At 34.1% G+C, this 25,018-nt stretch overlaps 1 protein-coding gene and 2 long non-coding RNA genes across 3 annotated transcripts; 2 read left to right on the top strand and 1 right to left on the bottom strand.

Moving 5' to 3' along the window:
- The first annotated feature begins 348 nt into the window (after window positions 1-348).
- Window positions 349-1,255, top strand: LOC135648516 (jacalin-related lectin 3-like). The gene is made up of 3 exons (XM_065166273.1): window positions 349-423; window positions 568-786; window positions 901-1,255. The coding sequence occupies exons 1-3, from the start codon at window positions 421-423 to the stop codon at window positions 1,144-1,146; spliced, it is 468 nt and encodes a 155-aa protein (XP_065022345.1). The 5' UTR covers window positions 349-420; the 3' UTR covers window positions 1,147-1,255.
- A 7,195-nt stretch (window positions 1,256-8,450) lies between these two features.
- Window positions 8,451-9,439, bottom strand: LOC135648624 (uncharacterized). The gene is made up of 2 exons (XR_010501023.1): window positions 8,997-9,439; window positions 8,451-8,870 (listed from the first exon to the last, which is right to left on the bottom strand). It is a non-coding gene; the product is annotated as an uncharacterized LOC135648624 (long non-coding RNA).
- Window positions 9,440-18,633: 9,194 nt separating this feature from the next.
- LOC135648502 (uncharacterized) lies at window positions 18,634-19,827 on the top strand. The gene is made up of 2 exons (XR_010500976.1): window positions 18,634-18,760; window positions 18,907-19,827. It is a non-coding gene; the product is annotated as an uncharacterized LOC135648502 (long non-coding RNA).
- Window positions 19,828-25,018: the final 5,191 nt, after the last annotated feature.

Genomic DNA, 25,018 nt, shown 5'->3' with positions numbered 1-25,018 from the left:
GAGAGATTTGGATTAATCGAAGATCAGCATGGAGTAATAATATTTCTATTGACTTGGAAGTCATATTCTAAGTAATCCAACAGACTTAAATATAAATGGTCATTATGAATCCAATGCTTACATTTTTAGGTTATTGATGATGTTATCCACACATAAACCTAACTAAAAAGAAGAAAACAGCAAAGAACTCAATCCTCTCCGTTTGAAGTAAAACATTGACTTGGAAGCGGTCCCCTTACTGCTTCTTTCTTTCTGTATTGTCGTTACAAGATCCTTCCATTCATACATAAATATTGGACAATTTGATGCACCTTTTGGTTCTATAAATACCCCCCCATCCATCCTCTCTCTCCCCATCGAGTCGAGTGTGTTTGCATATCATCCGGTGTGAGAGGAGTTCCTTCATTCATAAGCTCGCTGATGGTGAGAGAGACGCTATATAGATACTCTGCCTCCACCGAAATAATATAGCTTTGCTTCCTTTAGAGGGAGGCCTATCTATTATGTAGTACTGCAGTTTCTATTCTACTCTATGTGGTTTCTGATGGATGATGCATGGTGTTGCAGGCTTCCAACCTGATCAAGACGGCCGCGCATGCCCGAGGGGGCGTCCCCAAATGTCCATGCGGCAACGAGTCTCGTTGGGCCATGGAACCTGCAGACAAAATCACTGGCATCAGCATTGGCGCTGCTTCATGCGTAAACTCCATTAAGATAACCTTCGACATCGACGGAACCACTCGCGTAACTCCCAGATATGGAGGCCCCGGCGGTGAACTATTCCAGGCATGCCTCTCCAACCTCCATGCATCTATTCTTTTGCCTTCCCCTCCCTCCTTCTAATACCTGCTATGAAATATATAAGTCGCTAAATCTATCATCGCTCTAATTGCCTCGCAGTTTAGTCTGATGCAAGATGAATACCTCACCTCCGTTTCTGGGTATGTCAAACACGACTGTTCTGAATTTCCATGTGTATCTCAACTCACGTTTACCACCAATCTTGCAAAGACATACGGTCCATATGGAGGTGGGGGTGGAACCTTTTTCGAAGTCAATGTAGAATATGACGAGATTAAGGGCTTCTTTGGCCATGCAACTGAAGAGTATCTCACTGCATTTGGAGTCTACGTGATGCTGGCTTAGCCAACCCTTGTGTGCCATGATGAATAAGGATGCCAATGTCTGTTACTGGCATCTATGTTTGAGTTAGGTGTGTGTTTTAGTAGTGTGAAATAAAGTCTATCTTCTGTCACTACTAATAATGTGATGCGTCTCATTGATAACATTTTCGACTTTTGAACACATCGTAGGCCCATCCGATAATAATAAGTCTAACTCTACATGCCAACTTCTAAGTCACCCTATTATAAACAAGAGGGAAATTCTTGTGCTTCACCAACTTATATGATCTAATATCTGCAAATATGTGCCATAATAGAGCAAATAGATTGTTTCGACCCCTATGCTTCCAACCAACCAAACAAGACACTTCACAGCTTGTACAATTTGTATCTTAAAAAATCATCAAAAAAACATCGATAAACATAATCTAAGAGGGTCATGGACGTGCATCAACAATCCCTTAACACGACAATGAAACCTTCAATAACTCAACTAAAGCTCTAATAACTCAACCAATCCTTTTAACATGCCAATTCGTAAATCTAGTATTGCGATTTTATGCCACTCCCTCCGAGTCCACTTGATTGTTATTATTCACGATGTAATTTCACATCAAATTTAAATAATAATTTTGGACAGGCTCTTATGAAATTTTAAATAATGACTTTAGACCGGCTCTCAAGTCAGATTAAAGGACCATGGATCATAATTATTAATGTTGTTATTCACATTTCCCAAAACTACATGAAGATATATTTAGTTATCAGTAATTCTATGTTCAAAAACAAAGAAGGAGAAACAAAGTGGACTTATGTGAGATATTAATGTGGTGGATGTGATATTAATGTGGACTGATCATCTGCACAGTCAAATTTCAGCTTGGCTCGGAAGATTAAACTCATAGTTTTGTTGGTCTTACAATTGAATATGACCCGAGCCCGATAGTCATGAAGATAAAACAAGAGGGAAGTACTATTGCTGATTATCTACAGAATATAAAGATTATCATTGATAACTTAGCCTTGATAGGTCATTCCCTTAGTGATAAAGAAGTTGCAGTCCATATCCTCAATGGCCTAGAAGACGAGTACAAGGAATTGGCAGCAGCAATATGGGCATGTGATTCACCAGTGTCCTTCGAAGAACTCTACGACAAGCTGACTTACTTTGAGATATATCTAAAGTGCGACGACAAACTACCAGGACCATCCATCACTGCTTAAGTCAATCACAAATCTATGAGGAGGGGCAATCCATATAATAAGATTCTCAACAAAGGTTTTACCAAGATGCCTTTTGAACCTATGAGCTTCAACCAAAACATCCCTCCTCTTCATCAACATTCCAATCACAACAACCAAGGTGGCTACTTCAATCATCAGCAGTCCTAGCACCCTCAACACACAAACCAACAAAGAGTTATTTGCCAACTATGTGATAAAGTAGGTCACTCTACAAAGGCCTATCGATCTCGACCCAGACTTCTTGCTCAATCACATTGGCCTCAAGCAAATCTCATGACTACTCCAAACACTAATGATCATAATTGGATCATGGACTCTAACGCATCCCACAACATCACCTCTGATCTCCAAAACTTGTCAATCCACAACAACTATTGTGGAAATGAGGACATCATCATCGATGACGGTAAAAGAATTTCTATTACTCATACTGGTTCCACATTGCTTAATTCACTTACCACAACTTTTACACTCGATGATGTTTTGTGTGCACCTTACATTAAACAAAATCTTATTTCTGTTTCTCAATTTTGCAAACAAAAAAATACCTTCATTGAATTCTTTCATAACTCTTTTCTTGTCAAGGATTTGAGCACGGGGGTATCCTTGATCTAAGGTCAGAATAAAGATAATGTTTATGAATGACTGTTAGTTCCACAAAAAAAATTGCCCATTGCTTACTCCTCAATTGCAGCTCCAATTGATGTGTGGCATCGTCATCTCGATCATCCTCTCTCTCTATCCAAAATAAATTACTCTCTTGTTATTCTCTTCCTACTCTTACAAATAATAGCATTCTCACTTATTGTGATACGTGTCTCAGTAATAAAAGTCCGACTTCCTTTTGATACTTCCTCCATATCATGTTCTAAACCATTTGAAATTATTTATACTGATGTTTGGGGCCCTGCTCCCGTCACTTCTTTTGATAAATTTAGATTTTATGTTATTTTTATAGACTATTTTACTAAGTACACATAGATATACCCTCTTCATCATAAATCAGAAGTTTCAACAATCTTCACCAACTTTAAAAAGCTGGTTGCAAACTTCTTTCAGTCTACAATTAAAACAGTCTACTCTACAATTAAAACAGTATACTCTGATGGTGGAGGTGAATATCAAGCCCTCACATCCTATCTCTATGCCTGTGTCATCCAACACCTTAAGTCACCTCTACACACTCCTCAACTAGTTGGCTCTGCTGAACGCAAACATCGATATATCGTAGAAACTGGTCTCACACTTCTACATCAAGCCTCCATGCCAACAACCTTTTGGTCTGTCACCTTTCAAGCTGCCGTCTATCGTATTAATAGTATGTTCACTCCAGTTCTCCAATACCAGTCTCCATTTGAAAAATTATTTTTTAAATCTCCAAACCTTCAAAAACTCAAAATATTTAGTTGTTTATGTTATCCGTGGGCTACGTCCCTATGCCCCACACAAGATAGCGCCAAGATATAAACCTTGCATCTTCATAGGATATTCTCTTGAACATAATGCCTTTTGGTGCTACGAACCAAAAACTCAAAAAGTCTTTATTTCACGTTATGGTGTTTTTGTGGAGTCTGCCTTTCTATTTCAAAACCATAAGTCTTCTCCCATACAGGCCACTCTAACAACTATACATCACTGGAGTATTCTATCGATCCCCTCAAACAAACTTCTTCCCACACCATCCAGTCCTTTTCTTCAAGATCCACACTCTTTTATTCTCCCGGTTCAACAGCTCCCCACTCCCTTCATTCCTTCTCTTCCTTCTTCACAAGCCTCCCCTACTACTGAAGTAATATCCTCAGAAATACAATAACCTTCTTTATCTAGTGCCACTAATATACTTCAGCCTATCCCGACCCCTGTTGACGCCTCTCCACCACCCATACCAATAACACAACTTACAGTTCCTAGACATCTAATGACACCACGCTCAAAAAGTGTTATCTTTAAACCACGTTAGGTTCTCGACCTGCATGCTATCACCAAATCCTCTCCCGAGACCAATGAACCCACCACAATTACTTAAGTCCAAAAATCTCCTCACTAGCGTAAAGCCATGTGTGAAGAATATGATGCTCTACTCCATAACTCCACATGGACTCTTGTACCTTTTCATCCTACACAAAACATCATCGGGTGTAAATGGGTCTTCCAAATTAAACGGAACCCCAACAGGTCCATTGCTCGATATAAAGCACGATTAGTAGTCAAAGGGTTTCATCAATGATCTGGAGTTGACTTCACAAAGACTTTTAGTCCTATAGTTAAACCCACAACAATTTGCCTTATTCTAAGTTTGGCTATCTCCAAAGGCTGGCATTTACGACAACTAGATATTAACAATGCCTTTTTATAGGGGACTCTAACTGAAGATGTCTTTATGCAGCAACCCCTTAGCTTTGTTCATCACCAGTATCCGAGACATGTCTGCAAATTACAAAAAGTCATTTATGGACTCCATCAAGCTCTAAGAGCTTGGTATATTGAACTGGCTTCATCAACTCCAAGTCTGATATCTCTTTATTCCTACGACAATAACATGGAAATACAATATATCTTCTAGTATATGTAGATGATATTATTGTTATAGGCAATGATCCCTTGGAGATTCAAACATTTTTAAAGCAATTGGTTGATCGATTCTCCCTCAAAGATTTAGGACCCTTGAGCTACTTTCTGGGAGTGGAAGCAACATTTACATCCTCAGATCTCCTCCTCTCATAGAGAAAGTATATTCATGAGAGAAAGTATATTCAAGATTTATTATAAAAGACAAATATGCAGGATGCAAAAGAAGTTACTACTCCTCTCTCTACTAATGAATCACTCAAATTATATGTGATGGCAGCCCTACCACGGACTCAACTCAATACCGACAGGTACTTGGCTCCTTACAGTACTTGTCTCTCACCCGTTCAGATATCTCATTTGCAGTCAATAAATTATCTCAATATATGCACCATCCTTCTGCTATGCGTTGGTCTGCGGTTAAATGAATTTTGTGGTATCTTAAAGACACCCTTAATCATGGTCTCTTTTTCTACAAAACCACTCCACTTTATCTCCATGCCTTTGCTGATGCTGATTGGGCGGGACACTTTGATGATAGAACCACCACGTTAGGGTATATCGTCTTTCTTGGGTCTAATCCAATCAGTTGGAGTTCTAAGAAGCAAAAGATAGTGGCTCGGTCTACAACTAAAACTAAATATCATTCTATTGCTACCGCTGCTGCTAAACTCAATTGGGTCACAAATCTCCTCAAGGAACTCAAAGTCAGCTCTACCCATACTCCTACAATATATTATGACAATGTTGAAGCTACCTACTTATGTGTCAATCCAGTGTTCTACTCACGCATGAAACATATTACCATCGACTTTCACTTCGTGCAAAATCAAGTTGTCAGACATCAATTTCGTGTCTCTCATGTCCATACGGCTAATCAACTAGTAGACTCACTCACGAAGCCTCTAGCCCGCAAACTATTTTTGTTGCATCGGTCCAAAATCGATATTAGCTCGATCTTGCCGGGGGCATGATAATAGAGAGATTTTCTCAACTGCATGAGGAAATCTCTCTGCTCAGTTAAAGAAATCTTCTCTTTCATCATGTATAAATAGACTTCATATAATACTAATTGAAATGTGCTTTTCTTTTTTCCTTTATAATTTCATTCTTCATTCTTTTATTTTATTGATTGTATTTCCAATAATAAGTGTCAAATTCATGAGGAAACAAACCTCTTTGCAACAAGACAGTTTTCATCATCAGATTGGATCTTACTTACAACCCCTATAGATTCTCTTGAAGGTAAGTCTATCGGATCCGAAGTGTGAGTTTTGGTGAATGCATCATGTTCTTCATCTGTATCCTTTTTAATTGAGTCAAAGGTTCATATGCCTTTTCAGAATGATGAAGAATACTGGTATGAGAATTTATCTTGAAAGGAGCCGTAGTTGGACTATCGAATTGAGATCTCCTCAACAATGTTGAAGAGATGTCGTAAATCTATTGAGGAAAATCCTTCTCTGTTGAGAAAAACTCTTTCTAACATGTATAAATAGGGAGTATTGTATTGTTTCAACTCAATGTATTCTTCTCATTTGTATTTTATTTCTATCAAATTCTTCTAGACATTGTCACTAAAACTCCATAATTGTCATATACTAATAACTTATTCAGGTCTTCTTACAAGAGAGAAAGAGAGGAAATTAAAAAAAAGAATTTATTTTTGTATTTTTCTTTGTTATTCTCATACTGTTGTTGTAATGATATTTACGAAGATAAAGAAAATATCGACTAAAATATTAATTCAAATATAAGAAAACTATTGGCATAATCATGTATCTAAAAGTCCATGTAACAATTGGCTTAAATTCAAACTTTGATTAGATTACTATTCGAACCTAGAACTTTCCAACAGTCAAGTCTGTCGAAAAATTGTGGATGTGGGAATGTATCATCTACAAAGTCAAATTTCACAAGCTTGGCTTGGAAGATTAAGCTCATCGTATTGCTTGCTGGTCTTGGGATACAAACATAAATGCATAATGAAAGAGTAGAAGAGTATTATTCTCACTAGTTCTTTAATAAAAATAAAATAGTAAAAGACTCCCGGGAGTCTTCTGATCAGCTTGAATTCATAATGAAATCCACATTGGTTCTTATATATTAATGCCTCTCATCCACTTCTCTCTCTTTCCAGTTCTCTCTCTTCAAAACCATGGAAAACCACAGTGATAAGAGAAAGAGAGATTTGGATTAATCGAAGACCGGCATGGAGTGATAATATTTCTATTGACTTGGAAGTCATATTTTAATAATCCAACAGACTTAACTATAAATGGTCAATATGAATCCAATGCTTAAATTTTTAGGATGAGATAGAGTTTTCATTGTAAAAATAAAAATCCTGATTATTCTACTGTTCTATGAAAAATTTTAATGTTCAAAATTAAAATTAAATAATGATAGATTAAATATACGATGCATACTTGTCAATGTCATTCAGAATATCTTTATCTGGGTTGTAGGTGTGTCATCGTTGAATCCGAAAAATATAATGATGCTAATTTATAAGAAGAACTAGATCATCTTCTTCTTTCTTCTCATCTTTCATAAAATCACTATAAACAATGAATTATGAATGAAACAAAGATGACTCCGGGGAACCTTTTACTTTTTCTTATTTTTATTAAAGGACCAGTAAGAATAATATTCTAATCTTCCAGAACAAAATGTTCATTATGCATTTAATTAAAAGACCATCGGGCTCGGGTCATATTCAATTGTAAGACCAGCAAACGTATGAGTTTAATCTTCCCAGCCAAGCTGAAATTTGACTGTGCCGATGATCAGTCCACATTAATATCACATCCACCACATTAATATCTCACATCAGTCCACTTTGTTTCTCCTTCTTTGTTTTGGAACTTAGAATTACTGATAACTAAATATATCACCCTTATTCACATCTTCATGTAGTTTTAGAAGATGTGAATAATAACAATAATAGTTATGCTCCATGGTCCTTTAATCTGACTTGAGAGCCTGTCTAAAGTCAATATTTGAAATTTCATGAGAACCTATCCAAAATCATTATTTAAATCTGACATGAAATTTCATCGTGAATAATAACAATCAATCGATTAAACAATCAAGTGGACTCGGAGGGAAGTGGCATAAAATCGCAATACTAGATTTACGAATTGGCATGTTAAAAGGATTGGTTGAGTTATTAGAGCTTTAGTTGAGTTATTGAAGGTTCCGTTGTCGTGTCAAGGGATCGTTAATGCACGTCCATGACCCTCTTAGATTATGGTTATCGATGTTTTTTTGATGATTTTTTAAGATACAAATTGTACAAGCTGTGAAGTGTCATGTTTGGTTGCTTGGAAGCATAGGGGTCAAAACAATCTATTTGCTCTATTATGGCAAATATTTGTAGATATTGGATCATATAAGTTAGTGAAGCACAAGAATTTCCTTCATGTTTATAATAGGGTGAATTAGAAGTTGGCATGTAGAGTTAGACTTATTATTGTCGGATGGGCCTCCGATGCGTTCAAAAGTCAAAAATGTTATCAATGAGACGCGTCATATTATTAGTAGTGACAGAAGATAGACTTTATTTCACACTACTCAAACACACACCCAACTCAAACATAGATGCCAGTAACAGACATTGGCATCCTTATTCATCATGGCACACAGAGATAGAGATAGATAGTCAACACCCTCCACAAGGGTTGGCTAAGCCAGCATCACGTAGACTCCAAATGCAGTGAGATACTCTGTAGTTGCTTGTCCAAAGAAACCCTTAATCTCGTCATATTCTACGTTGACTTCAAAAAAGGTTCCACCCCCACCTCCATATGGACCGTATGTCTTTCCAAGATTGGTGGTAAACGTGAGCTGAGAGACACATGGAAATTCAGAACAGTCGTATTTGACATACCCAGAAACGGAGGTGAGGTATTCATCTTGCATGAGAGTAAACTGCAAGGCAATTAGAGCGATGATACATTTAGCGATTTATATATTTGATAGCAGGTATTAGTAGGAGGGAGGGGAAGGCAAAATAATAGATGCATGGATGGATGGATGGAGGTCGGAGAGGCATGCCTGGAATAGTTCACCGCCGGGGCCTCCATATCTGGGAGTTACGCGAGTGGTTCCGTCGATGTCGAAGGTTATCTTAATGGAGTTTACGCATGAAGCAGCGCCAATGCTGATGCCAGTGATTTTGTCTGCAGGTTCCATGGCCCAACGAGACTCGTTGTCGCATGGACATTTGCGGACGCCCCCTCGGGCATGCGCGGCCGTCTTGATATGGTTTGAAGCCTGCACCACCATGCATCATCCATCACAAACCACATAGAGTTAGAATAGAAACTGCAGTATTACATAATAGATAGGCCTCCCTATAAAGGAAGCAAAGCTATATTCCTTCGGTGGATGCAGAATATCTACATAGCGTCTCTCTCACCATCAGCGAGCTTATGAAGGAAGGAAGGAACTCCTCTCACACCGGATGATATGCAAACACAGTCGACTCGATGGGGGGAGAGAGGATGGATGGATGGGGGGGTATTTATAGAACCAAAAGGTGCATCAAGTTGTCCAATATTTATGTATGAATGGAACTTGTATTTCTTAAAGCATTGGATTCATATTGACCAATTATAGGTTGGATTACTTAAAATATGACTTCCAAGTAGTCAATCTCAATCCAAAGTCGGTAGAAATATTATCACTCCATCCTCATCTTCTTTTATAATACGAATGGTTTGCATTAAATCTTTATACGAATGATCCTATCTTCTACGTGTATTAACATCAAGCAATCTCTCTTTTTTTCTTCTTCTTTCCTTCCTTTTCAACTTAGAAATGTTGTCGGTTCAAACATGATTGTGCGATATCTTAACACGCCTTCTTACCTTTGAATTCAGACTGGACAAAACAAATAGGGCTGATCATTTTCCACTGCATGCTGATCAGAAGACTCCCGGGAGTATTTTACTATTTTATTTTGATTAAAGAACTTTTACGAATAATACTCTTCTAGTCTTTCATTATGAATTTATGTTTGTCTCGTAGACCAATGGGCTTCGGTCATATTTAATTAAAATACCATAATAGCAATACTGTGGGCTTAATCTTCCAAGCCAAACTAGTGAAATTTGACATCACCACATTAGTATATTTATCTTGTATCTGAAAATAATGACTCCTTCAAACGATCATACCATTGTTCATAATTCTGCAATAGACTTATTTTGGGAAGTTCTAGTAATGTAAGTTAAATTTAAACCAATTGTTACCAATCCTATACATGTCCATGGAGATACTTGATTATGTCAATAGTTTTGCTATATTTGAATCATGATTTTAATTTATATTTTTTTATCTTCTTAAATATCACAACAATGGAATGAGAATAACAAAAAAATATATTTTTTTTAATCTTTTTACCTATTATTTTTATATTTCTATCCGTAAAATCATTGACGTTAGGATAAATGGACCTAGATGTTTTACTTTCATAATTATAGATATTTCAATTTAAATTTTTAGGTCTAGAGACCAAGATAATAAGGTATAACTATAGAGAATAAACTATAATTAGTCTAAAAAAATTGATAGTGAATATTTAATTTAAATCGATTGAATATTCGATAAATACTTATGTGTGGATGACATCTTAATCTAAAAACCATTCAAACTTTCATAATATGACATCAAAGTCATTATTTAAAACTTCATAGAAGAATAATACTCTTCTAGAATAATTAATATGACATAAAAGTCATTATTTAAAATTTCATAGAAGAATAATTAAAAGACCAACAGAGCAATACTATGAACTTAATCTTCCGAGGGACGTTGTAGATGATCCATTCCCATCCACCACACTATTACATCGATCTTGTATATGAAAATAATGTATCCTTCAAATTTGACCGTTGGAAAGTTCAAGTTTCTGAGTAATGGAAGTTAAATTTAAATCAATTATTACCAATTCTATACATGTACAAGGAGACACATGATTATACTAATAGTTTTGCTATATTTAAATCAATATTTTAGTTTATATTTTTTTTTGTATCTTCTTAAACATCGCAACAATAGTATGAGAACAACAAAGAATTTTTTTATTTTTATATTTTTACCTATTGTTTTTATGTTTTCATCGGTAAGATCGATGACGTTAGGGTAAATGGATCTAAATATTTTACTTTTATAATTATAGGGATTCCAATATAAATTTTTTAGGTCTAGAGACCAGAATAATCTATAATTAATTTTAAAAAAATTAATAGTCAATATTTAATTTAAATTGAGTAGATATTCGATGGATACATTCATATGTAGATGACATCTTAATCTTAAAAAACATTCAAACTTTCATAGTGACCATTTAAGTGTTTGAAAGAATTCAATACTTCTCCTACTGGGGGTCATTAAAATTAATATAACATCAAAGTCATTATTTAAAACTTCACGATCGTTCTTTAGTCGATCCTTCCACCCATGTACACCAACTCGATTATCCTCTCTATATAACCAACATGGGACATATTGAATGCACCAAGATTAGAATCCATAATACACAGATTGGCATGTATGCATCTCATATCACATAACATATCAGAAATCATATTCTAGCCTTTCAATTATGTCGAAGTATGCACGACTATTGACTTCATTTGATCATATTTTAATTAAAACACACGCAAAAAGTATGACTTTGATCTTCCAAGCCAAACTAACATTATTTATTGGGTTAATAATAATAATAATTTATTGTTATTATAATTATTTATCCTCCTCCTCTTTTCAAATATGACTTGAGAGCCCGTCCAAATGCATTATTTGAAATTTCATCATGACTATCGGATTTTTATTTTGAATGACAATATATTCAAATATTAGTAGTTTCATCTTAAGCCTAAAATGATGTATACAATACAATAAAACGATAAAAATAAAAGCATCGAATCAATCTATTAACATCATGACATTTGCCTTGATACAAATATATGGTTTTCTCAAGTGAGTGACACACCTACATGTATCTCAAATTTAGCGCAAAATACGATAGTTTTGTTCAAGGCTACGGTCCATAACAAATATAATGTAGTTTAGATTTTGACTTCAAAAATGGATGAGATAAAATAAATAGTAAAATTATAATTTTTATGATCGTATATTTATATGCTATAATTTATACCATATTAGCACTTGAAATTTATGATGCTATGCTTCTTTTCACAATTTCGATCTCTTTTAAAGAGTATATAAATGTATATATCTACCCTCCTTGTAATGGTCATCCACTTAGAAGAATTTGTTGATTATAAAAGGCTTGTTATGACTTTAAATAATCATGTCCAACATTATTTATCGAATTTACTTTTATGATGATGTCATCATGACTTCAATTGAGTATCTACGATATTTCTCTATTAAGGTATGACTATGACGATGTTATATCATATAAGTTAGTGAAGTACAAGTATTTCTTTATTGTTTTTAATTGATACATTGAGTTCGACTTATTATTATTAACGGATAGGCCCACGGTGATAGAAATAATAGAAGATAAGAACAATAATTGAAGAAGCTTTATTGTAGAAATGAAATAACTTTAGCTTAAATCTATTAACATGTTCCCACTCCTATTTATACAGATTAGGAGAAAGGATTTCCCTCAACAGAATAAACAGAATAGAGAGATTTCCTCATATAATTGAGGAAATCTTATCCTCTATCAAGTTGGGGAAATCTTATCTTCTATCATGCCCCCGCAAGATGGTGCTCCTAACAAGGATACCAATCTTGGATCGGTGCAAAGAATAGTTTAAAGCAAGAGGCTTCGTGAGAAGGATAAGTGTAGATCGATGTTGCTGCTGCTGCGATTGCTGTTACTGTGATGACATAGGCGTTCCTTTCATTCTCCTTAAGTCTGCCGAATGTTGACAGATCAGCGAAGACTACCGCGGTGAGGAAGATGAGGATTGACCACGGAGCCTCTTAGGAATGCAACGGCGTTGGTCGCTGGCCGAAGGGTGAAGCTTCACTTTTCTCAGCGACGTTGGTCGCTTGCCGAAGGCAAGAGCGAAGCTTCGCTTTTCTCAACGACGTTGGTTGTGGTTGCGATTACGACGGCTGCGACGGTAGAGAAGAAATCTACAGCAATGTTGCAGTGATGCTACTACAGCAAAGGAGAAAACTGCAACAGAGGAGGAAGCTGTAGTAGAAGATGAAGCTGTAGCAGAAGAGGAAGGAAAATAGCTACAATGAGGAAGAAAGGTGGGGCAGTGCTGATGAGCAGCACTAGAGATGCCGTAGTGGAAGGGAACGGACGTTGGCGCAGAGTGGCAACACCAATGATGAATTGGCAGCGAGAAGAGAGCTTGCTCTAGGCAAGCGGCTCTGATACCATGATAGAAATAATAAAAGATAAAAAGAATTATTGAAGAAACTTTATTGAAGAAGAAGATAAGAAGCTTTATTGAAAAAGTAGAGTAGGGCAAGAGCAGATCGCTGTTGTTGTTGCTATTACTGTTGTTGCGGCTGCGACGACAACGACTATAGTAGAGGAGAAAGCTACAGCAATAGAAAAAGCTATAGCAATACTGTAGCAGAGGAATAAGCTACAATAGAGGAGGAAGTTGCAGCAGAGGAAGAAGTTACAGTGATGTTACAGCGATGCTATAGCAGAGGAGGAAGCTACAGCAAAGGAGGAAAGGTGAGGCAGTGCTGGTGAGCGTAGCACTAGAGACGCCACAACAGAAGGAAAAAGACGTTGGTGCAGAGTGGCAGTGGAAAAGATAATTGCCGTTCGTCGAGGAGGAAAGATTTATCGCGTCATCGGTAGTAGAAAGCTTTTTCTTTTACCGCCGGAGGTGGAGAAGCAACATATGAGTCGACAGCAAAAAGAGAGCTTGCTCTAGACAAGTGGCTCTGATACCATGATAAAAATAATAGAAGATAAGAACAATATAATATAAGAAGCTTTATTGTAGAAATGAAATAGCTTTAGCTTGAATCTATTAACATGTTCCTCTCCTATTTATACAGATTAGGAGGAAGGATTTCCCTCAACAGAATAAACAGAATAGAGAGATTTCCTCATCTAATTGGGGAAATCTTATCCTCTATCAAGTTGGGGAAATCTTATCTTCTATCATGCCCCCGCAAGATGGTGCTCCTAACAAGGATACCAATCTTGGATCGATGCAAAGAATGGTTTACAAGCGAGAGGCTTCATGAGTAAGATAAGTGTAGATCGCTGCTGCTGCTGCGATTGCTGTTGCTGTGATGGCACAAGCGTTCCCTTCATTCTCCTTAAGTCTGCCGAATGTTGACAGATCAGCGAAGACTACCGCGGTGAGGAAGATGAGGCTTGACCACAGAGCCTCTTAGGAATGCAACGGCATTGATCGCTGGCCGAAGGGTGAAGCTTCACTTTTCTCAGCGACGTTGGTCGCTGGCCGAAGGCAAGAGCGAAGCTTCGCTTTTCTCAACGACGTTGGTCGTGGTTGCGATTACAACGGCTGCGACGGTAGAGAAGAAATATACAGCAATGTTGCAGTGATGCTACTACAGCAAAAGAGGAAACTGCAACAGAGGAGGAAGCTGTAGCAGAAGAGGAAGGAAAATAGCTACAACGAGGAAGAAAGGTGGGGCAGTGCTGATGAGCAGCACTAGAGATGCCGTAGCGGAAGGGAACACCAATGATGAATTGGCAGCGAGAAGAGAGCTTGCTCTAGGCAAGCGGCTCTGATACCATGATAGAAATAATAGAAGATAAGAACAATAATTGAAGAAGCTTTATTGTAGAAATGAAATAACTTTAGCTTAAATCTATTAACATGTTTCCTCTCCTATTTATACAGATTAGGAGGAAGGATTTCCCTCAACAGAATAAACAGAATAGAGAGATTTCCCCAACTTGATAGAAGATAAGATTTCCCCAACTTGATAGAGGATAAGATTTCCTCAATTATATGAGGAAATCTCTCTATTCTGTTTATTCTGTTGAGGGAAATCCTTCCTCCTAATCTGTATAAATAGGAGAGGGAACATGTTAATAGATTCAAGCTAAAGCTATTTCATTTCTACAATAAAGCTTCTTATATTATATTGTTCTTATCTTCTATTATTTTTATCATGGTATCAGAGCCACTTGTCTAGAGCAAGCTCTTTTCTCGCTGTCCGACTCCTCACACAACCTCATTAGCGGAGGTGCTTCTTCATCTGCCTGTCATTTTCTCTGCCTTAGCGCACCTCCGACAACATTAATCTAAAGCAACAAAGGTGCATTCTTCCTCTTTGTAGCGCATCTGCTTCTTCCTCTCTACGCTGGTTCCTGTAGATCGATGGAGCGACGACCACTTCTTCACGGTCATCCTCACTCTAGTGGTCACCTCCCGTCGCAGCCCCGCGACCGCTTCCCGGCCGGAGTCCACCGCCTCCCCTTGGGTCGTAGCCACAACCACGGTCGCTCGACCATCCCTCCTTGCGACGACGTCTCTGCCCCTCAATCGCACCACAACAGAAGGAAAAAGACGTTGGTGCAGAGTGGCAGTGGAAAAGATAATTGCCGTTCGTCGAGGAGGAAAGATTTATCGCGTCATCGGTAGTAGAAAGCTTTTTCTTTTACCGCCGGAGGTGGAGAAGCAACATATGAGTCGACAGCAAAAAGAGAGCTTGCTCTAGACAAGTGGCTCTGATACCATGATAAAAATAATAGAAGATAAGAATAATATAATATAAGAAGCTTTATTGTAGAAATGAAATAGCTTTAGCTTGAATCTATTAACATGTTCCTCTCCTATTTATACAGATTAGGAGGAAGGATTTCCCTCAACAGAATAAACAGAAAAGAGAGATTTCCTCATCTAATTGGGGAAATCTTATCCTCTATCAAGTTGGGGAAATCTTATCTTCTATCACACGGTGTGTTTGAAAGTCACAAATGTTAACAAAGAGACACGTCATATTATTAGTAGTGGCATATAATTGAAAATAGATTTTATTTCACACAACTCAAACAAACACCCAACTTAAACATAGATGCCAATAACAAATAGTTTCATCCTTATTCATCATGGCACACAAAGAGATAGATATTAAACAACCACTGCAAGAGTGGCACACATAGAGATAGAAATTAAACACCCTCTACAAGGGCTGGCTAAGCCAGCATCACGTAAACTCCAAAAGCATTGGGATATTCAGTAGTTGGATGACTAAAGAAGCTTTTAATCTCATCATATTTTATAGTAAAAGTGAAAATCTTATAATTTAATTTTTGATATTCATATGATAGTACTCTTTTATTATTTTCAAGAGAATATTATTCCTTAAATCACTTAAAGAATTAAAGAGATTGAATAATAAAATAACATTGACGAATTTTCACATGATGTTGGTATCGTCGCTAATGATCTTATAGAACAAACACAATAGGTAGTTTTGAGAATATCTCAAAAGAAAAAAAGATCTGTTATTTTTTTATTATTATGTGGTATATCTATAGGAATCATATTATGACATATTAATCAAATGGATATTTCATTATTTTCATAAGTGATGAAAAATAGTGATTTTGAAAATTGATATAGTGCAGAAAAAAAGAGTTGAAATCAATAAACCAGAATAGTAAATGAGAACTCATCGAATTACCTAATAACTATAAAAGAGTCTGTTATATAAACATGACTCAAAGAGTAATAACGAATGATATAAAAATCAAATATTTGGTCAAAATTTTTACTCATAAGGAAAGCATCGATCAAAACGAGATATTTTCTTTAGTTTTTTAAATAAACTTGTTAAGAATTGTCATGACATTAGTAGCTTATTCTGATTTGAGTTACATTATTTGAATGTAAAAATAAAATTTTTTTATGAAAATCTAGATTTATATAGATAACTTAAACGATTCGTATAGAAAATTAAAAAAAAATAAAATTTGGTATGCAAATTTAGAAAATCCATTATGATATTAAACAAACTTCTACATAATCATGTATAAATTTTTTTTATACTATTACTTTATTCAAATTTTAAAAAATACTATTGATCAATATTTAGATATGATAATTAGTAGGAGCTAATTTATTATATTGGTCTATATGTAGATAATATTTTTCTTACTAATAGGGATCATGGTTCATTGTACCAAACCAAAAAAAAAATTTCACAATGAATTTTAAGATAATTGATATGAATGAGGCATCTTATGTAATTAGTATTGAGATATTTAGTGATAGATATTAAGGATTGCTAGGGTTATCTTAAAAAATATCTATTAATCTAGTCATAGTGTGATTTAATATACAACTTTATTCAACAAATGATTAGATTAAAAATTTTGATCAAACAAAGTGTTTTTAAAATAACATAAAAAAATCTGATAAAGAAAAAATATTTATTATGTATGCACAATTGAAATTCTATTATGCTCAAGCTTGTATCAAACCATATATCAATTTTGTAGTCAGAATACTGAACATTATGCATAAATATTGACTTGGAAGCGGTACCCTTACTGCTTCTTTCTATATTTTTGTTACAAGTTCCTTCCATTCATACATAAATATTGGACAACTTGATGCACCTTTTGGTTCTATAAATACCCCCCTATCCATCCATCCTCTCTCCCCCCATCGAGTCGACTGTGTTTGCATATCATCCGGTGTGAGAGGAGTTCCTTCCTTCCTTCATAAGCTCGCTGATGGTGAGAGAGACGCTATGTAGATATTCTGCATCCACCGAAGGAATATAGCTTTGCTTCCTTTATAGGGAGGCCTATCTATTATGTAATACTGCAGTTTCTATTCTAACTCTATGTGGTTTGTGATGGATGATGCATGGATACAAAAGACAGCGTCTTGTGGGAACGCCAGAAAACTTTTGTTGATGCTTCTCCCCACTTGCCCCCGTCTCATCTCCTTCATTACGATGTCGGTAAGCCACCGCGGCCGGCCGGAATCACCCTCCCATTCACACAACTTGAGGAGGGAATTCTACCACCAAGCGCTTCTAGAACAACGTAGCCTTCTCAAAAAGTGTAGATGTCAAGCACTAGTGGAAGTTTCATCCGGTTATCGGATGATCTCCTGCTTTCCCTCTTCGGACCGTCGTTTGGTCCACGAGACTTGCACCACCGGCGCAAGTCAAATTTACGGTGGGAACTGGTTGAACCGATTCGGCGTCAAGAGCATCTCCCGAAGTGACAACATCGATGTAGAATTCTGCCATTGACGTGAGCTTGATCGCGTTCGTAATCTTCGCCGTATCAAGGAGTTCGAATACGTAGAAGCAGCGCGAGAGCTCCTCTTCCTCAGCTACAGCCATCGGCATGAACATAAGCGACTTACTTTTGCTTGTATGGATGGGGCTCTCATCATCATGAGATTTCAATCAGAATACAAGCTGGTAGAACAGTAGGTAGTGTGAGAGGAACCCAAAAGATGGGGCTTTGGATCTTCTGACATGTATATATACCGAGCAGGTCTTTAAAGGTTGAATCAATTCCTTTAGCTGCTATCACTATCTTTATTTTTCCAAAAGACACCTTCAGTTTCCCTCAAAATAAGAAAAGACACTAGTATCAACTACCATTTCCCAAACCAATAAATGGTCAATATCAATCCAATGCTTAAACAATGACTTGGAAGCGGTACCCTTACTGCTTCTTTCTATATTTTTGTTACAAGTTCCTTCCATTCATACATAAATATTGGGCAACTTCATGCACCTTTTGGTTCTATAAATACCCCCCCATCCATCCTCTCTCTCCCCATCGAGTCGAGTGTGTTTGCATATCATCCGGTGTGAGAGGAGTTCCTTCATTCCTAAGCTCGCTGATGGTGAGAGAGACGGCTATATAGATACTCTGCCTCCACCGAAAGAATATAGCTTTGCTTCCTTTAGAGGGAGGCCTATCTATTATGTAGTACTGCAGTTTCTATTCTAACACTATGTGGTTTGTGATGGATGATGCATGGTGGTGCAGGCTTCCAACCAGATCAAGACGGCCGCGCATGCCCGAGGGGGCGTCCCCAAATGTCCATGCGGCAACGAGTCTCGTTGGGCCATGGAACCTGCAGACAAAATCACTGGCATCAGCATTGGCGCTGCTTCATGCGTAAACTCCATTAAGATAACCTTCGACATCGACGGAACCACTCGCGTAACTCCCAGATATGGAGGCCCCGGCGGTGAACTATTCCAGGCATGCCTCTCCGACCTCCATCCATCCATGCATCTATTCTTTTGCCTTCCCCTCCCTCCTACTAATACCTGCTATCAAATATATAAGTCGCTAAATGTATCATCGCTCTAATTGCCTCGCAGTTTACTCTCATGCAAGATGAATACCTCACCTCCGTTTCTGGGTATGTCAAACACGACTGTTCTGAATTTCCATGTGTATCTCAACTCACGTTTACCACCAATCTTGCAAAGACATACGGTCCATATGGAGGTGGGGGTGGAACCTTTTTCGAAGTCAACGTAGAATATGACGAGATTAAGGGCTTCTTTGGTCATGCAACTGAAGAGTATCTCACTGCATTTGGAGTCTACGTGATGCTGGCTTAGCCAACCCTTGTGGAGGGTGTTGACTATCTATCTCTATCTCTGTGTGCCATGATGAATAAGGATGCCAATGTCTGTTACTGGCATCTATGTTTGAGTTGGGTGTGTGTTTGAGTAGTGTGAAATAAAGTCTATCTTATTAATGCTATGATGTATCTCACTGCATTTGGAGTCTACGTGATGCTGGCTTAGCCAACCCTTGTGGAGGGTGTTGACTATCTATCTCTATCTCTGTGTGCCATGATGAATAAGGATGCCAATGTCTGTTACTGGCATCTATGTTTGAGTTGGGTGTGTGTTTGAGTAGTGTGAAATAAAGTCTATCTTATTAATGCTATGATGTGTCTCATCGGTGACGTTTGGGGCAACAATGTGAAATAAACACATTGTTGCCCCATTCGGTAATAATAAGTCGAACTTACCATGCTCACTTCTAAGTCATCCTACTATAAATTCACTAACTTATATGATGTAACATCTCCATAGTCGTACCTTAATTGAGCAATATCATAAACACTCAATTGAAGTCACCATGACATTATCACAAAAGTAAATTTGATAAATCAAGTTTGATAAGATTACTTAAGTTTATAATAAGAAGAGTCCCTCCCATCAATGTCATATCTTAAGAAATTATATCATAATAAGACAAAGATTGTTTAAAAAAATTAATTAATTGAATTCTAAATGTTTGAAAAAATAGTTTACACATACACATCAATTTTATAAAATAGGCAAATAAGTCTAATAAACATAATAACATCAAATTAAGTCTAATTGCTAATGTGAGTCATAGCGATCGTTTGTCATAAATGTCAAACTTTTTTCTATATACTATAACACTATTAGTCCTTCCTATTACAGTAAAAAATGTCTCTTATAATTTGTCTATTTATGACAATCCTATTATAAATATTCAATCATAATATGTACATATATAAATGTAAATATGATAGTAGAAATAAATAATTTTAATTACATAAATAAAAATATCAATTATAATGTCCACTTGTACATATATCACAATATTTTTTACGGGTTATTCACAAACCCAACCATAAGAATATATTCTTTACAAACACTTTAAACTATAATAGAACTCAAGTTTTTAATTAATATTAATTATTTCTAAACTCTTTTCTTTAATCACCTTGTAATTTTTATCATAATGCATAGAATTACTAGAGTACTAGCTATTATTATAGAAGAAAACTATTATGATACATCAAAAAGTATCTTTAGTGATTTGACAATTGATTACGATCATATCAAGTCCTGAGATAAAATTTCGCAATAAGAAAGCTTGATTAGTAATCTCAAATCATACCATAAAATTAACTTTTATTATTAAAAATAGAATAATATATTGCTTAATAATAAAATATAAAGTGGATTTCTTATTATCGAGGTAATTTATAAAATCTGCATTTGAAAATACTATTATTTCAAGCTAATCTATTTTCATATATGTGAGCATATAATCCTTCGTTCCTTTTATATATCTTATTATTATATTTTAACCTTTTAGTATTTCATTACTAGACAACTCTAATATATACCTAGTATTCTGACGATAAAATTGATATCTGTTTGGTACAAGCTTGAATATGTAATAGATTTTCAATTACACATACATAATAAATATTTTTTCTTTATCAGATTTTATAAAGTTATTTTAAAAATATTTAGTTTGATTAAAATTTTTAATCTTATCATTTGTTGAATAAAGCTGTATATTAAATCATACTAAGACTCGATTAATATATATATATATATATATATATATATATATATATATATATATATATATATATATATATATATATATATATATATATATATATATATATATATATATATATATATATATATATATATATATATATATATATATATATATATATATATATATATATATATATATATATCAATCTTTAAGATCTATCACTGAATATCTCAATACTAATATGAGATGCCTCATTCATATCAATAATGTTAAAATTCTTTGTGAAATTTTTTTTTGGTTTGATACAATAAACCATGATCCCTGTTAGTAAGAAAAATATTATCATCATATAGACCAATATAATAAACTAGCTCCTACTAATTATCATGTATAAATATTGATCAACAGTATTTTTAAAAATTTGAATAAATTAATAGTATAAAAAACTTTATACATAATTATGTAGAAGTTTGTTTAATATTATAATGGATTTTCTAAATTTACGTACCAAATTTTATTTTTTTTTAATTTTCTATATGAATCATTTAAGTTATCCATATAAATCTATATTCTCATTAAAAAAAATTTATTTTTACATTCAAATGATGTAACTCAAAATAATAATAAGCTAAAGAAAACTAAAGAAAATATTTATTTAAAAAACTAAAGAAAATATCTCGTTATGATCAGTATATTCCTTATAAGTAAAACCTTTGACCAAATATTTGATTTTTATATCATTCGATATTACTCTTTTAGTCATGTTTATATAACAAACTCTGTTTTAGTTATTAGATAATTCGTTGAGTTCTTATATACTATTCTGATTTATTGATTTCAACTCTTCTTTTCTGTATTATATCATTTTTCAAAATCACTATTTTTTATAACACTATTAATCCTTTCTATTGCAGTAAAAAATATCTCCTATAATTTATCTATTTATGACAATACTATTATAAATATTCAATCATAATATATACATATATAAATATAAATATGATAGTAAAAATAAATAATTTTAATTACATAAATAAGAATGTCAATTATAATATCCACTTATATATGTATCACCATATGTTTTATAAGTTATTCACAAACCCAATAATAAGAATATATTCTTAACAAACACTTTAAACTATAATTTCTAAGTGAATAGATTAGAAATTAATACAATAAACCATAATCCATGTTAGTAAGAAAAATATTATCTACATATAGACCAATATAATAAACTAGCTCTCACTAATTATCAGATATAAATATTGATCAACAGTATTTTTTAAAATTTGAATAAAGTAATAGTATAAAAAAACTTTATACATGATTACGTAGAAGTTTGTTTAATATTATAATGGATTTTCTAAATTTACATACCCAATTTTATATTTTTTAAATTTTCTATATGAATCATTTAAGTTATCCATATAAATCTAAATTCCCATTAAAAAAATATTTTTACATTCAAATGATATAACTCAAAATCATAATAAGATGCTAATGTCATGATGATTCTTAATGAGTTTATTTAAAAAAGTAAAGAAAATATCTCGCTATGATCGGTGCATTCTTATGAGTAAAACTTTTAACTAAATGTGTGATTTTTATATCATTCGATATTACTTTTTCAGTCATGTTTATATAACAATCTCTTCTATAGTTATTAGATAATTCGATGAGTTCTTATATACTCTTCTGATTTATTGATTTCAACTCTTTTGTACCATATCATTTTTTAAAATCACCATTTTTTATAACTTATGAAAATAATGAAGTATTCTTTTGATTCATATGTCATAATATGATTCTTATAGATATACCACATAATAATAAAAAATAATAGATTTTTTTTTCTTTTAAGATATTTTCAAAACTATCAATTGTGTTTGTTCTATAAGATCATTAGTGACGACACCAACATCATGTGTAAATTCATAAATATTATTTTATTATTCAATCTAATCAATTCTTTTAGTGATTTGAGGAATAACATTCTCTGAAAAATAATAAAAGGTACCAACTTATATCATCTGAATATTAAAAATTAAATTTTAAGATTTTCACTTTTACTATAAAATCTATATCATCTGAGATTAAGAGCTTCTTTAATTATGCAACGACTAAATATCCCATTGCTTTTGGAGTTTATGTGATGTGCTTAATCAACCTTGTAGAGTGTGTTTAATATTTATATCTATGTGTGCGATTGGCATTTATGTTTAAGTTGGGTGTTTATTTGAGTTGTGTGAAATAAAATCTATTTTCACTTATGTGCCCCTAACTGAACATATCAGTTAAAAGCAAGAAAGAAATTCTTGTACTTCACTAACTTATAACATATAACATCGGCAGAGTCGTACCTTAATCGAGCAATATTGTAAATACTCAATTGAAGTCTTAATGACATCATTATAAAAGTAAATTCAATAAATAATGTTGGACATGATTATTTAAGTTCATAATAAGCCTTTTATAATCAATAATTTCTTATAAGTGGATGACATGTACAAGGAACACACTATGAAACTACTAAAATATGAATGTATTATCATTCAAAATAAAAATCCGATAATGACTTTGGACGGGCTCTCAAGTCATATTTGAAAGGAGGAGCATAAATAATTATAAAAATAATAATAATAATAATAATATATTATTATTATTAACCCACTTGAAATTCTTTTTGTTTCGTTGGTTCTATCCAGTCAAAATATAATTTTTTGTTTGTTTCTTTATTATTAATTCACATTCATATAACAATGAGGGACGATATGAGATGAGCAGGGTTTTCATTAATTCTAAGTTCCAAAACTGAGAAGAATAACAAAGTGGACCGATGAGAATGTGGAGTTCAATTTTCAGATACAAACTGGATATGTTGATGACATTGGAATGGCTGATCTACAAAGTCAAAATAATGCTAGTTTGGCTTGGAAGATCAAATTCATAGTTTTTGGGGTGTTATAATTAAAATTGGACCGAATGAAGCCAGTAGTCACACATAATTGAAAGGCTAGAATATGATTTCTGATGTGTGATGTGATATGAGACACGTATATGTATCTATCCAATATCCACTCGATTTAAATTAAATATTAAATATTAAATATTTTAGATTAATTATAAATTACTTTCTGTAGTTAGACTTTCTTATTATCTTGGTCACTAGACCTAAAAAATTTATATTAGAATCCCTATAATTATAGAAGTAAAATATTTAGGTTTATTTATTCTAATATCATCGATTTTACTAATCAAAAAATGAAAACAATAAGTAAAAAATTAAAAAAATTTAAAAAAAATCTTTGTTGTTCTCATACAATTGTTACGATATTTAAGAAGATAAAAAAAAATATAAACTAAAATCTTGATTCAAATATAGCAAAACTATTAGTATAATCATGTGCCTCATTGTACATGTATAGAATCGGTAATAATTGGTTTAAATTTAACTTCCATTACTCAGAAACTTGAACTTTCCAAGAGTCAAATTTGAAGTATACATTATTTTCATATACAAGACCGATGTAATAGTGTGGTGGATGGGAATGGATCATCTATAATGTCCCTTGAAAGATTAAGCTTATAGTATAGCTTTTCTGGTCTTTTAATTAAATATGACTGAAGCCCAATATATGAAAGACAAACATAAATGCATAATGAAAGACTAGAAGAGTATTATTCTTCTACAAGTTTTAAATAATGACTTTGATGTTATATTAATTTTAATGACCCCAACAGGATTAGTATGGAATTCTTTCAAAGAAGTAAATAGTCATTATAAAAGTTTGAATGGTTTTTA

This window comes from Musa acuminata, chromosome BXJ3-9 (assembly GCF_036884655.1).
Source record: "Musa acuminata AAA Group cultivar baxijiao chromosome BXJ3-9, Cavendish_Baxijiao_AAA, whole genome shotgun sequence".
Lineage (NCBI taxonomy): Eukaryota > Viridiplantae > Streptophyta > Magnoliopsida > Zingiberales > Musaceae > Musa > Musa acuminata.
Note: the sequence above shows the minus strand (reverse complement) of the source record. Positions and strands in the feature narration are given on the sequence as shown.